Source organism: Tupaia chinensis, unplaced genomic scaffold (assembly GCF_000334495.1).
Source record: "Tupaia chinensis unplaced genomic scaffold, TupChi_1.0 Scaffold000116_1, whole genome shotgun sequence".
Classification (NCBI taxonomy): Eukaryota; Metazoa; Chordata; class Mammalia; order Scandentia; family Tupaiidae; genus Tupaia; species Tupaia belangeri.
The window spans coordinates 2,053,713-2,064,330 of NW_006159580.1; the positions used below are offsets into that span (position 1 = coordinate 2,053,713).

Below are 10,618 nucleotides of genomic sequence, written 5' to 3' on the forward strand. Positions count from 1 at the left end.
CGCCTGCTGGGGCGGCCCCGCCCCTGCCCACCCAGGCCGTGGGGCCCGGGGCCTGCCGGGGCTAGGAGCTGCCTGCGCTTCATGGGTCTCTAGGACTTCGAGATGCCTGGGAAGAGAGGCTGGGGCTGTTGGTGGGCCCGGCTGCCCCTCTGCCTGCTCCTCAGCCTTTATGGCCCCTGGGTGCCCTCCTCCCTGGGGAAGCCCAAGGGCCACCCCCACATGAACTCCATCCGCATAGATGGGGACATCACTCTGGGAGGCCTGTTCCCTGTGCATGGCCGCGGCTCAGAGGGCAAGGCCTGTGGAGAACTGAAGAAGGAGAAGGGCATTCACCGGCTGGAGGCCATGCTCTTTGCCCTGGATCGCATCAACAACGACCCGGACCTGCTGCCCAACATCACGCTGGGCGCCCGCATTCTGGACACCTGCTCCAGGGACACCCACGCCCTGGAGCAGTCCCTGACCTTTGTGCAGGCGCTCATCGAGAAGGATGGCACGGAGGTCCGCTGTGGCAGTGGCGGCCCGCCCATCATCACCAAACCCGAGCGCGTGGTGGGTGTCATCGGTGCTTCCGGGAGCTCGGTCTCCATCATGGTGGCCAACATTCTGCGCCTCTTCAAGGTGAGTGCGGTGGTCGGTGGGCCCCAGTGGCCTCCCAGCCCTCCGTGCCCCAGGGTGCCTGGCCAGCCAGCTCCTTTCTCCTCTTCCCTTCCGGACGCCACGGGAGAGACTCCTCCTCGGAACAGCGTGCGGGAATTTGGGGCAGTCCTGGGCTGGAGGGTAGAACTGCCGAGTGAGGGCGGCCCGGAGGGACGCAGCGCGGCGGCGCTGACCGTGGTGCTGAAACAGCACCTGTCGCGGGAGCTCGGCGAGCAACTCCACTCCTCCTGGGGGAATTCCGAACCGGGAAGTGAAAGGAAGCGCAGGAGTACCGGCGAAGGACAGGAGGAGCGAGGCAGGCAGACTGATGCAGCTAGGCTGATGGATAGATAGAGAGAAAGGCGGACAGATACAGAGAGAGCGGGAGCGAATGGTGGACGTGGCTAGGGAGAAAAAGCTAGGCTTCTGCTTGACATTGTTTCCAAACGATTGCGATTCCCGGGAAAGAGCTGCTTTTCTTTGGAGTAGTCGAGGCTGCCCCTCGTGGCCCTAAGATTACGGTTAGAGATCGAATCCTCATTTTATGGATGGGCCGTGGGGCCATGAGCCTTGCGGGGCTGTGAGAATGCAGATAAGGAGGGGGAAACTGAGACCTGGCAGGGGCAGGTGGTTCGTTTCTCGGGCTCCGGGCCCTGAACCAAGCTCCCTCGTTTCCTCCCTTCTGCCCTTCCTCCTCACACACCTTCTCCCTTCCCTTTGGAATCCCTCCCTGCCCCCTCCCTGCCGCCTCCCTTCCCTCCCTCTCTTCCTGGGGCAAGAGCTGCTGATTTGCAATTCAATTGGAGCCAAGTGCTTCGCTAAGCTGCTAAAACAACTGAAAGCTACCGGGTAGAGAGAAAAACATTACAAGCATTTTACCAATAATTATGTGCCCGCTCCTCTCTCGGAGCCTGCCTTGTTTGCTCTGTGCGTGTGAGTGTCTGTGCGTGTGTGGGGAGGATGGGCGAGGGCAGAGGAAGCGCCAGGGCCCTCCCTCCCCTGGGCCTCAGCTTCTGGGCCTCTGGAGTTGGGCCCCTTCCGTCCCTGGTGTGCAGAGCTGAGGAGTGGACTGGGAGGGGCTGCTCGGTGCCTGGCAGGTGGGAGAACGGAGGCCGGATCCCTCTCACCTGGGCCTTCTCAGGCTGCCATGTGCCTGGCTCCCATGGTGCATCCGGACTTGGTGTTTCTGGGACCGAGGTAGAAGTGGGGATGAATGGAGAGGCCGTCCTTGTTGGGGGTTGGGGTGGGGTGAGGGACCTGCGGAGGTGGTGGAAAGTGAGGGGAAGGAAGGGGTGGCTGGCGCTGGGTCTGGGGGCCAGGATTTGGTCTTGGCCACTGTGGGCCTCCCCGCACTGCCGCGCATGTGCGACCCCACCCACGCGTGCAGGGTGGGTGCCACGTGCTCCTTGAGTATGGGCCTTTTCCTGGAGTGTTGGTTTTCCTGGACGATCTGGATGAAAACACACTTTAATAGATGCTTTATGAAGAACATGCGATTGGTATATCGTTTTAATGTGGGGCAGGAGACTTGAAGGAGGTTTTGCTCTGGCAGTGGGTTATCTGAATAATCCCTGGGAGACTGTGTCGCTCCTGGTCCTCTTCCAGGGTTCTCTAGTAGGCCGGTTTGGGAATGGGTAGCCTGGTCAAGGCCCCCGACCCCCCTCACACCCAATTTTGCAGTGAGAAGTGAGACCCGAGGGGAGGAGGAGCTGGGCCAGGCTGTCCCCAGCCAGGGCCTGGTGAGGGCTAGGTCAGCTGAGTCATCACGACCTGCCTGGCCCAGGCCTGGGGGGTGACAAACCTGTCAGGGTGGTATAGCCCCCCCACCTCCAGGAAGACCACAGGGCAGGTGGCGTGTGCGTTCTCCTGTCTGAGCTTCTTGGCAGACGCTTTATGACTGACGCTTTAGAAAGGGTACAACAGCCTGCGTGGCCCTGGGAGCCGTGACCGTGAGAGCCTTCTCGTCCTCCAGAGGGGGGTGAGGATCCACTGGCAGGAAGGTGGAGGGGCTCCTGGGTAGCCCTCAGGTGGCACATGGCGAAAGCTCAAAGAGCAGTCAGCGTGAGGCCGGCAGGTGCATTTGTGGGAGCGCCAGAATTTTGGGTGAGGTGCTCGGTGCCCCAGGGGGCATGTGCTGTCTTCTGTGCTGACCTCTGCCAGGATGGGGAATGTCACGGTGCCCTTACCTGCCCATCTGGTCACCTGGCGTGGCCTGGGCTTGGCCTGTGCCTCCTCAGCTCACAGGCCGGGGTGGGGGGCGCAGGAGTCAGGAGCCCCCAGGCTGTGCAGAGTGTGAGGCAGGACTGGGAGGTGGAGAAGGAGTGGGGCAGAGGGGTGCCCTGGGGAGGGGGCCAGAGGCTGTGGCCTGCATTCCCTGGGTCCCTTTTAACAGCGTTAATGTTCCAGGCTGGCGACAAGAGGCCTCTTCAATAATTAAACTGAGAAAGGAGAGGCCGGGCGAGAAACTTGAAAGCCATTTAGAAAGGCAAAAAGATTGCACTTGGGGGAGGGAGGTCAGGAGCTGGGGCCTGGGGAAGGAGAGGGCGAGGAAGGGGCACCTCTGTGGCCCCAGCCCTGCCCCCTCCCGTCCGGACGCATGGCCTGCTGGGATCTTGGCCTGTGTAGCCCTGATAACTTTTCCATACTCTAAGAGATTAGGGTCATGGGGGTGATTTCCTGCCTGGAAAATGCTAATTGGGGTGCATCAGGTTTAGCGTCTCAGCCAATGCACGAGTGTCAGACCGGAAGGGGCCAATGCCCTGCTCTACAGATGCGCACACTGAGTCCTGATCATGTGACGGCCAGGCTGGGAGGCCAGGTCCCCTGGCTCAGGCCTGGCTCCTTCCAGACCACCTGCCCAAACACACTGCTAAAGTGGGACTCAAGTTCAGGCCTCATTTGGGAACTCCTTAGAGGTCTCCGGGAATTCATAGCCTGACAGCTTATACCCCTGCCTTCCCAGCTCCCGCCCTCTCCTTCCTTCTCATTTCGGCCCATTGTCCCGGCATAGGGAATATGACAGGTGTGAAGAATGCCTTTGAGAGATTTTAAACCCAGACGATGTGGCCTCTGTGATGCTGTGTCATGCAGACAGCCCCGGTTCTGGAGGCTATCAGGGTTCTGCTCTGCCAGAGCCACCTCACCTCCACTCGTCATGTCAGTCATGTACACCGTAGTGTGAATGAGCCAATCAAATCTTGTCTCAAGAACAGTCACTGGTAGGGAGGGAAGGAATAGGCCGTAGGGCCCTAAAGGAAGCAGTTTCCACATTCTGGACCTGTAAGAGCTCAGAGGGACACAGGAATAATTTATCTGAGTCCCTCATTCATTTTTCAGGAGAGAAAACAGGCTTGGAGATGGGGAGGCTGCACAGTGCTGTGGTTAAGAATCTGAACTGGAGACCAGCAGGTGGTGTAATGGTTACATTGCTGGACTCCCATGTAGTTGACTGTGGTTCAAGTCCCAGACCTGGCAGCTTTAAACTCATGCTGGGCACATGTGCATGCATGCTCAAAATTCCCAAAAGAGGAAAATGGAAGAGAAGGGATTATGGCGTAGCCCTCCCTCTAGGGGGTGATTTCTCACTTTTTGTCTCTCTGTCTCTCTCTGTGTCTCCAGTGAGCACACATGCCCTATAGCAAAAATCTTTCTTAAAGAAAAAATAAAAGGGACCAGCAGTTGGCATAATGGCTACGTCACTGGACTCCCATGCAGTTGAACGCAGTTCGAGTCCTGGACCCAGTGGCTTAAACTCATGCTGGGCACGTGTGCATGCGTGCCCAAGATCCTGAGAGGAGAATGGAGGAGAAGGGATTGCGGTGTGGTTATCCCCCCCTGGGGGGTGATTTCTCACTTTCTGTCTCTCTGTCTCTTGTCTTTCTGGCGAGCACATGTGCCCTATAGCAAAAACCTTCCCCTCCTCCCCCAAAAGAATTGGGACTTTGGGGCCAGCCTGTGACCTGGTGGTTAGGGAGGCTGGATTTCACATGGCCGACCATGTGGTTGGAGTCCTGGACCAGGTGGCTTGAGAAACACGCTGGGCATGTGTGTGTGCATGCCCAGAATCCTGAACAGAAGCAGAGATGGAGGAGAAGAGACTGTGGCGTGCCCATTCCCCGTGGAGGAGTTTTCTCTTGGCCTTCTCTCTCTATCTCTCTGTCTCTCTGGTGAGGATGCTCACCCTCTGGCAAACTAAAAAAACAATTGGACGCTAGAGCTGGGCAGTGTGGGGCTTCCACAAGCTACGTAACTCCCCTTCTCAGTTTCCTCATTCGTATGTTGGGGACAGAAATGGGCTCAGCCTCCTAGGCCAGGTGTGGGAAGAAGCGCGAAGGTCTGCGGAAGGCCTCACACGGCACCTGGCACACAGTCAGCCCACAGGAAATGCCAGCGCACAGCTTGCCGCCGGGCTGCAGTCAGCACAAGGGAGTGCGAGGCGGAAGAGGCTGGAGCCGCAGGCAGGCGGTGACAGACGGTGACCTTTGAGGCTCCGCTCAGAGAGGCCCCACCATCTGCCGGCCCTCGTGTGTCGTCTTGCCATGAGCTCTGGCTCCGAGAGCGGCGACTGATGCCGACACTTCAGGATAATGAGAGTTTTCTTTCTTCAAGTTCATGGCTTGCTTTCATGAGCGAGCGCGGGAAGCATCCCCGACAGGCTCTCACGCCTCGATCCACCGCCAGCCTGGGCCGGCCAGGGTCACGGGCACACGTGCCCGGTGTGTACAGGAACCAAACCCCAGTCTTCCACATGGCTTCCAGCCTTGCCCAGCTTGGGGCCTCCGCTGCACCACCGCGGCCGGGCTGTGGAGCTTTCTCTCTGCCACACCGCCAGGGGAAGGGAGCGTGGAGGAAGGGCCCTCCATGGGCCTCCCACCTGCTCTCCCGTCCTGCGGGGCTGTGAGTGCCTTAAGGCCTTGTGGCTAGAGCAGGGGCTGCAGGGCTGTCTCCCAGGCCCTAGCCAGGGCTCCTGGGGAAACCCCGTGGCTCAGGTGACTGGATGTCCCATCGAGGGTGTGGCTTTTGTGTCCAGAGTGTTCTGCCGCACAACCAGGAGGAACTTTGGTGGGGTCCCCCCACAGCTGCCCATCTCTCTTGAAGACGGCTCTATCCTTCCAGCGGCCGGGCTGAAATCCTGGGGGCCTTTTGGACCCCCCATCGTTCTGTCCACCAGCAAGCCTTGCCGGCTGCGCTGTGAGAGCCGGTCCTGGACGTGACCCTGCCCTCCCGCTCCACCCCCGGAGTCTCTCACCCAGACCCAGAGCCTTGCGGAAGCCTTTTCTCCCCTCTGCCTGCTTCCCAGTGGCCTCTGCGTGCAGACCCTTCTGGAAGCAGCCAGGCGATCTTTCTAAAATGCAGCTCAAATCTGCTCACTCCACCACTAACCCTCCCTGGGCTTCCTTTTATTGCTCTTACATGAAAATGCAAACTCCTGGCTCATCGGAGCCACCGGATGCTCGGACTGAGTCCCCACACCACTCATGCCGTTCCCTCTGTGCTCCTGAAGACACTGTGCTGGTTTTTTTTTTTGAGAGGTTTTTGCTATAGGGCATGTGCGCTTGCCAGACAGACAGAGAGAGACATAGAGACAGAAAGTGAGAAATCACCCCCAGGGGGGATGGCCACGTCGCAATCCCTTCTCCTCCATTCTCCTCTCGGGATCTTGGGCACGCACGCACATGCGCCCTGCGTGAGTTTTAAGTCACCGGGTCCAGGATGTGAACCACAATCGACTACGTGGGAGTCCAGCGACATAGCCATTGCGCTAACTGCTGGTTCCCAGGACACCGTGCTGTTTTCTGACCACAGGCCAGTTGTACCTGCTAGCCTTTTAGCTAGAATCTTCTCCCCCCATTCTTCGAAGCTGGCTCTTTCTCCATCAGGTTAGAGCATAAATGGCCTCTCTTCTGAGAAGCTCGCCTACCCCGGTTACCCTCCGTCCCGCCACTCCTCTGGGTCGCACCCGTCTACACCCGTCTGCACCCTTGTTTGTCTCCCTGTTCACTGTTGGCGTCCCTGCTAGACTAGGGCTTTGCACACGAGGCTCCGGGAGCCAGGTCTGGCTGGCGGGCTGTTTTGGTATGGTCTCTGGGCAATGAAAGGTCTTTCTGTTTTACTTTTAAAATTCTATTTGTGATTATTCTTATCATTATTATTTTAACTTGCTCTAGGGCATGTGCATTCACCGGAGAGAGGAGAGAAAGGGAAAGTGAGAAAGCAAGCTGCCAGGTTCAGGTCTTGAACCATGGTTGGCCATATTCTCATACGGTCCAGCACCTTAATCACCATGCCATGTGCTGGCCCCGGTCTTTCTGCTTTAAATAGTTGGGGGAAAAGTCAGAAGGAGACACGTCATGACGTGAGAAAATGATACGAAACCCAGAGCTCAGTGTCTGTGGGCGGAGTTCTGTGGGCGCACGGGCCCGCCTATTCGTCCGTGTGCCGACCAGGGCTGCTGTGGAGCCCGGGCACTGGCCTGGCGGTGGGACAGCGAGGCAGGGCCGGCTCCTGGTGGACTCTAAGCTCTACCACGGATGCCAGCAGACGCCAGGTGGCAACTGGCCGATGTCTGCGGCAGCAGTGGGCCGGGGCCTGGGCAAGCTCCTGGCTGTGGTGTGGGTGTGACCACCTCAGCACGGGGTCAAGCCTGCGCCCGAGGTGTGACTGGGCCACCTCAGCACGGGGTCAAGCCTGCGCCTGAGGTGTGACTGGGCCACCTCAGCACGGGGTCAAGCCTGTGCCCCCCAGAGTACCCCTTTGCAGACCCCAAGGCCACTGGTGTGCTTCTCCCCAAACACCTTCCTGCCGACTTACAGGATCCCTGCCCCTGAAGCCTGGCTCCCTGCTGAGGGGCCTCTCCAGGAACATTTCAGTCCTCATTAGAGATCTGTCCCAGTGGGCTTGCTCAGTGAGGGACTGCCCCCGAGGGACTGCCCCGAGGGACTGCCCCGAGGGACTGAGGTGGCCGGGCGTACGGAGCACTTACTCCACCCCGCTGTGCCAGTGCTCGCCCCAGCCCCCAGGGACAGCCTCCGGACAGGGCCGGGAAGTGGTGGGGCGGCCTTGAGCCAGGTGCCCAGCCCTGGACCTGCCTTCCAACACTGCTGTCCAGACCCCTGGATACCCGAGAGGAGCACCTCGAGGCCTGGTCCGACCGCGCTCTCCGCGTGGTCTCTCCGAGCCCCCGTTTACTCCTCCAGGGAGTGGGTGTGATGGCAGAGGCAGCCATGTGGACGAAGCCCCAGTGGTGCCAAGGGTGCTGGTGTCACCAGAACAGGTTCTGGTAGAGGCGAGAGCAGTAGGAGGGTGACTGTGGGGTGGAGGGCAGGGTGAGGTGTGGGCGGTGGGTCTTGCTGCACCCCCATGTCCCAGGGGTCCCCCCGTAGTGTGCATCTGGGAAGAACTTCAGAGCAGGGCTGGGCCTGGGAGTTTAAAAACCCTGGTGCCCAGGCCCCACTCCAGAAGTCCAGATTTCACTGGTCCAAGGTGGGGCCCGGGTTCCCCAGGCGGTCTCCATGTGCCCCCAGGTGGAGGGCACATCGCCCTAAGGGAACTTCACAGGCAGGAAAGAAGTGACGAAGCCATGCCCCATGGTCCTCCGTGTTTGGGGGGAAGGCAGGCGATGAAAAGATAGGTGTGCAGAGACAGGGTGCAGAGACAGGCGCAGAGACAGGTGCGCAGAGACAGGCGCAGAGACGGGGGTGCAGAGACAGGGTGCAGAGACAGGGTGCAGAGACAGGTGCGCAGAGACAGGCGCAGAGACAGGGCACAGAGACGGGGGTGCAGAGACAGGGTGCAGAGACAGGTGTGCAGAGACAGGTGCAGAGACAGGTGCTCAGAGACGGGTGCAGAGACGGGGGAGCACAGATAGAGGCGCAGAGACAGGGCACAGAGACAGGGTGCAGAGACAGGTGCGCAGAGACGGGTGCGCAGAGACAGGGGCACAGAGATGGGGTGCAGAGACGGGGGTGCAGAGATGGGGTACAGAGATGGGTGTGCAGAGACGGGGGTGCAGAGATGGGGTGCAGAGATGGGGGCACAGAGATGGGGGTGCAGAAACGGGTGCAGTGATAGGCGCGCAGAGATGGGAGTGCAGAGACGGGTGTAGAGATGGGTGCAGAGACGGGTGTGCAGAGAGAGGGGTGCAGAGTCGGGGCACAGAGACAGGGGTGCAGAGATGGGCGCACAGAGAGGGGCATAGAGTCGGGGTGCAGAGACAGTGCAGAGACGGGCGCAGAGATGAGTGCAGAGACAGGCATGCAGAGATGGGTGCAGAGACAGGGGTGCAGAGACAGGTGCACAGAGACAGGCACGTGGAGATGGGCATGGGGACAGGCGTGCGGAGATGGGCGCAGAGAGAGGGGTGTGGAGATGGGTGCCGAGTCAGGGGCACAGAGATGGGGCGCAGAGATGGGGCGCAGAGACAGGCGTGCGGAGACAGGTGCAGAGATGGGTACAGAGACAGGCATGCAGAGACGGGGGCATAGAGACCCGTGGTGTGGGAGGGGCAGGGCCCTGCAGAGTGGGAATGGGGCAGGGAAGGGGCTGGGGAGCCGGGAGGGGCGCTGCCTGTGGGAGGCAGGACACTCATGCAGACGCTGGGTGGAGGGGAAGGGCATGGCCTGGGGGCCCAGAGCCGAGCTCTGTAAGCAGAGACGGCAGCAGGGCCCTGGGCAGGACTGTGCTTGGCTGACCTGTCCCAGGAGCTGAGAGAAGGGACCCATTCAGCCCCAGGGGCAGGCGGTTGGCCGCCCTCTCTGAGATGAGGGTGTTGGACCACGTAGGCTCTGACCCGACTCCTGCTTGATCACGCGCTGAGCTTTCCCAAACCTGCTCTGGGCCTTAGCCTGGGCCAGGCCTCACCCTGGAACGCCCTGCCCACGTCTGATGGGCTGAGCTGGACTCCTCCTTCCAGGTCCGAATCAAAATCCGTCCGGACGGCTCTGGCCCTGCAAGCCCGCGAGTAGGGTGAAGGAGGATGGGCTGGGTCTCTCTCGCTCTTCTGGTTTTGCTGTAGGGTGATGTGCTTGCCAGAAACAGAGACAGAGGCAGGACCATCCAGCCAGACGGGAAGTCCTGAGGGACAGTAACCTGCAGTAGTTAAAGCACGGGGGATGGCCATGCTGTAATCCCTTTTTCATTCTCCTTTTGGGACTTTGGGCACGTGTGCATGCATGCTGGCGTGTTTTTCTTTTTCTTTCTTTTTTTTTAAAAAAATATTTATTTAATTTTACTTATTTATTATTCTTCTTCAATTTAACCAGAGGGAGACAGAGAGAGAGAAAGAGGCAGAGAATGAGAAAGCAAGCTGCCAGGTCCAGGACCTGAACCGTGGTCAGCCATGTGGGAATCCAGTGCCTTCACCACCACGCCACCTGCCGGTTCCACACTGGTGTGCTTTTCAAGCTGCCGGTTCCAGGACTCAGTCATGAAGTCAGCTGTGTGGGATCCAGTGCCTTACCCTTCATGCCACCTCCTAGCCCTAGGTCTCTCTTGGTCATCGCCCACCCTCCATGCCTGGCCCAGAGACAGACAAGTCAGGGGGCCGGCAGCCAAGTGCTGAGATGGTGCCTGTGGCCGAGGGTGGGGCTCCCCTCATCCTGCAGGCGAGGGCAGCCCCACCTTCCCTCCCCTGGCCACCCCGAAGGACCTGTGGCTTTTCATTGCCTCCCCGCTTATTCAGCTAGCATTCTTACGACCCAGACATGTTGGAAATGAAAAGAAGGCAAATCGTGTTTTATCTGCCAACTGACCTTTCCAACAGCTGGCCGGGCAGGGCTGGTCAGGTGGCGGGCTGCAGGCCGGCCTCCCCGGCTGGGTGCTGGGCTGAGCTGCAGGGGCGTGGGCTGAAGCCCTGGTGGGGGAGTGGAGCAGAGACACCCTCAGTGTCCCCCCACCCCGTATGTCTGTCTGTCCAGCTCCCCGCTCGTCCTGGCTCTGGCTGGCTGTCTGTCCAGCTCCCCGCTCGTCCTGGCTCTGGCTG

The 10,618-nt window shown here is 59.8% G+C and overlaps 1 protein-coding gene across 1 annotated transcript in view; it reads left to right on the forward strand.

Annotated features, from left to right (window-relative positions):
* The first annotated feature begins 95 nt into the window (after nt 1-95).
* The window catches only part of GRM4 (glutamate metabotropic receptor 4), a 118,195-nt gene continuing 107,672 nt past the window's right edge, over nt 96-10,618 (forward strand). Inside the window, exon 1 of the mRNA XM_006144245.1 lies at nt 96-621. Coding sequence (XP_006144307.1) covers nt 103-621 — 519 coding nt within the window. The 5' untranslated portion in view covers nt 96-102. The remainder of the gene's footprint in view (nt 622-10,618) is intronic.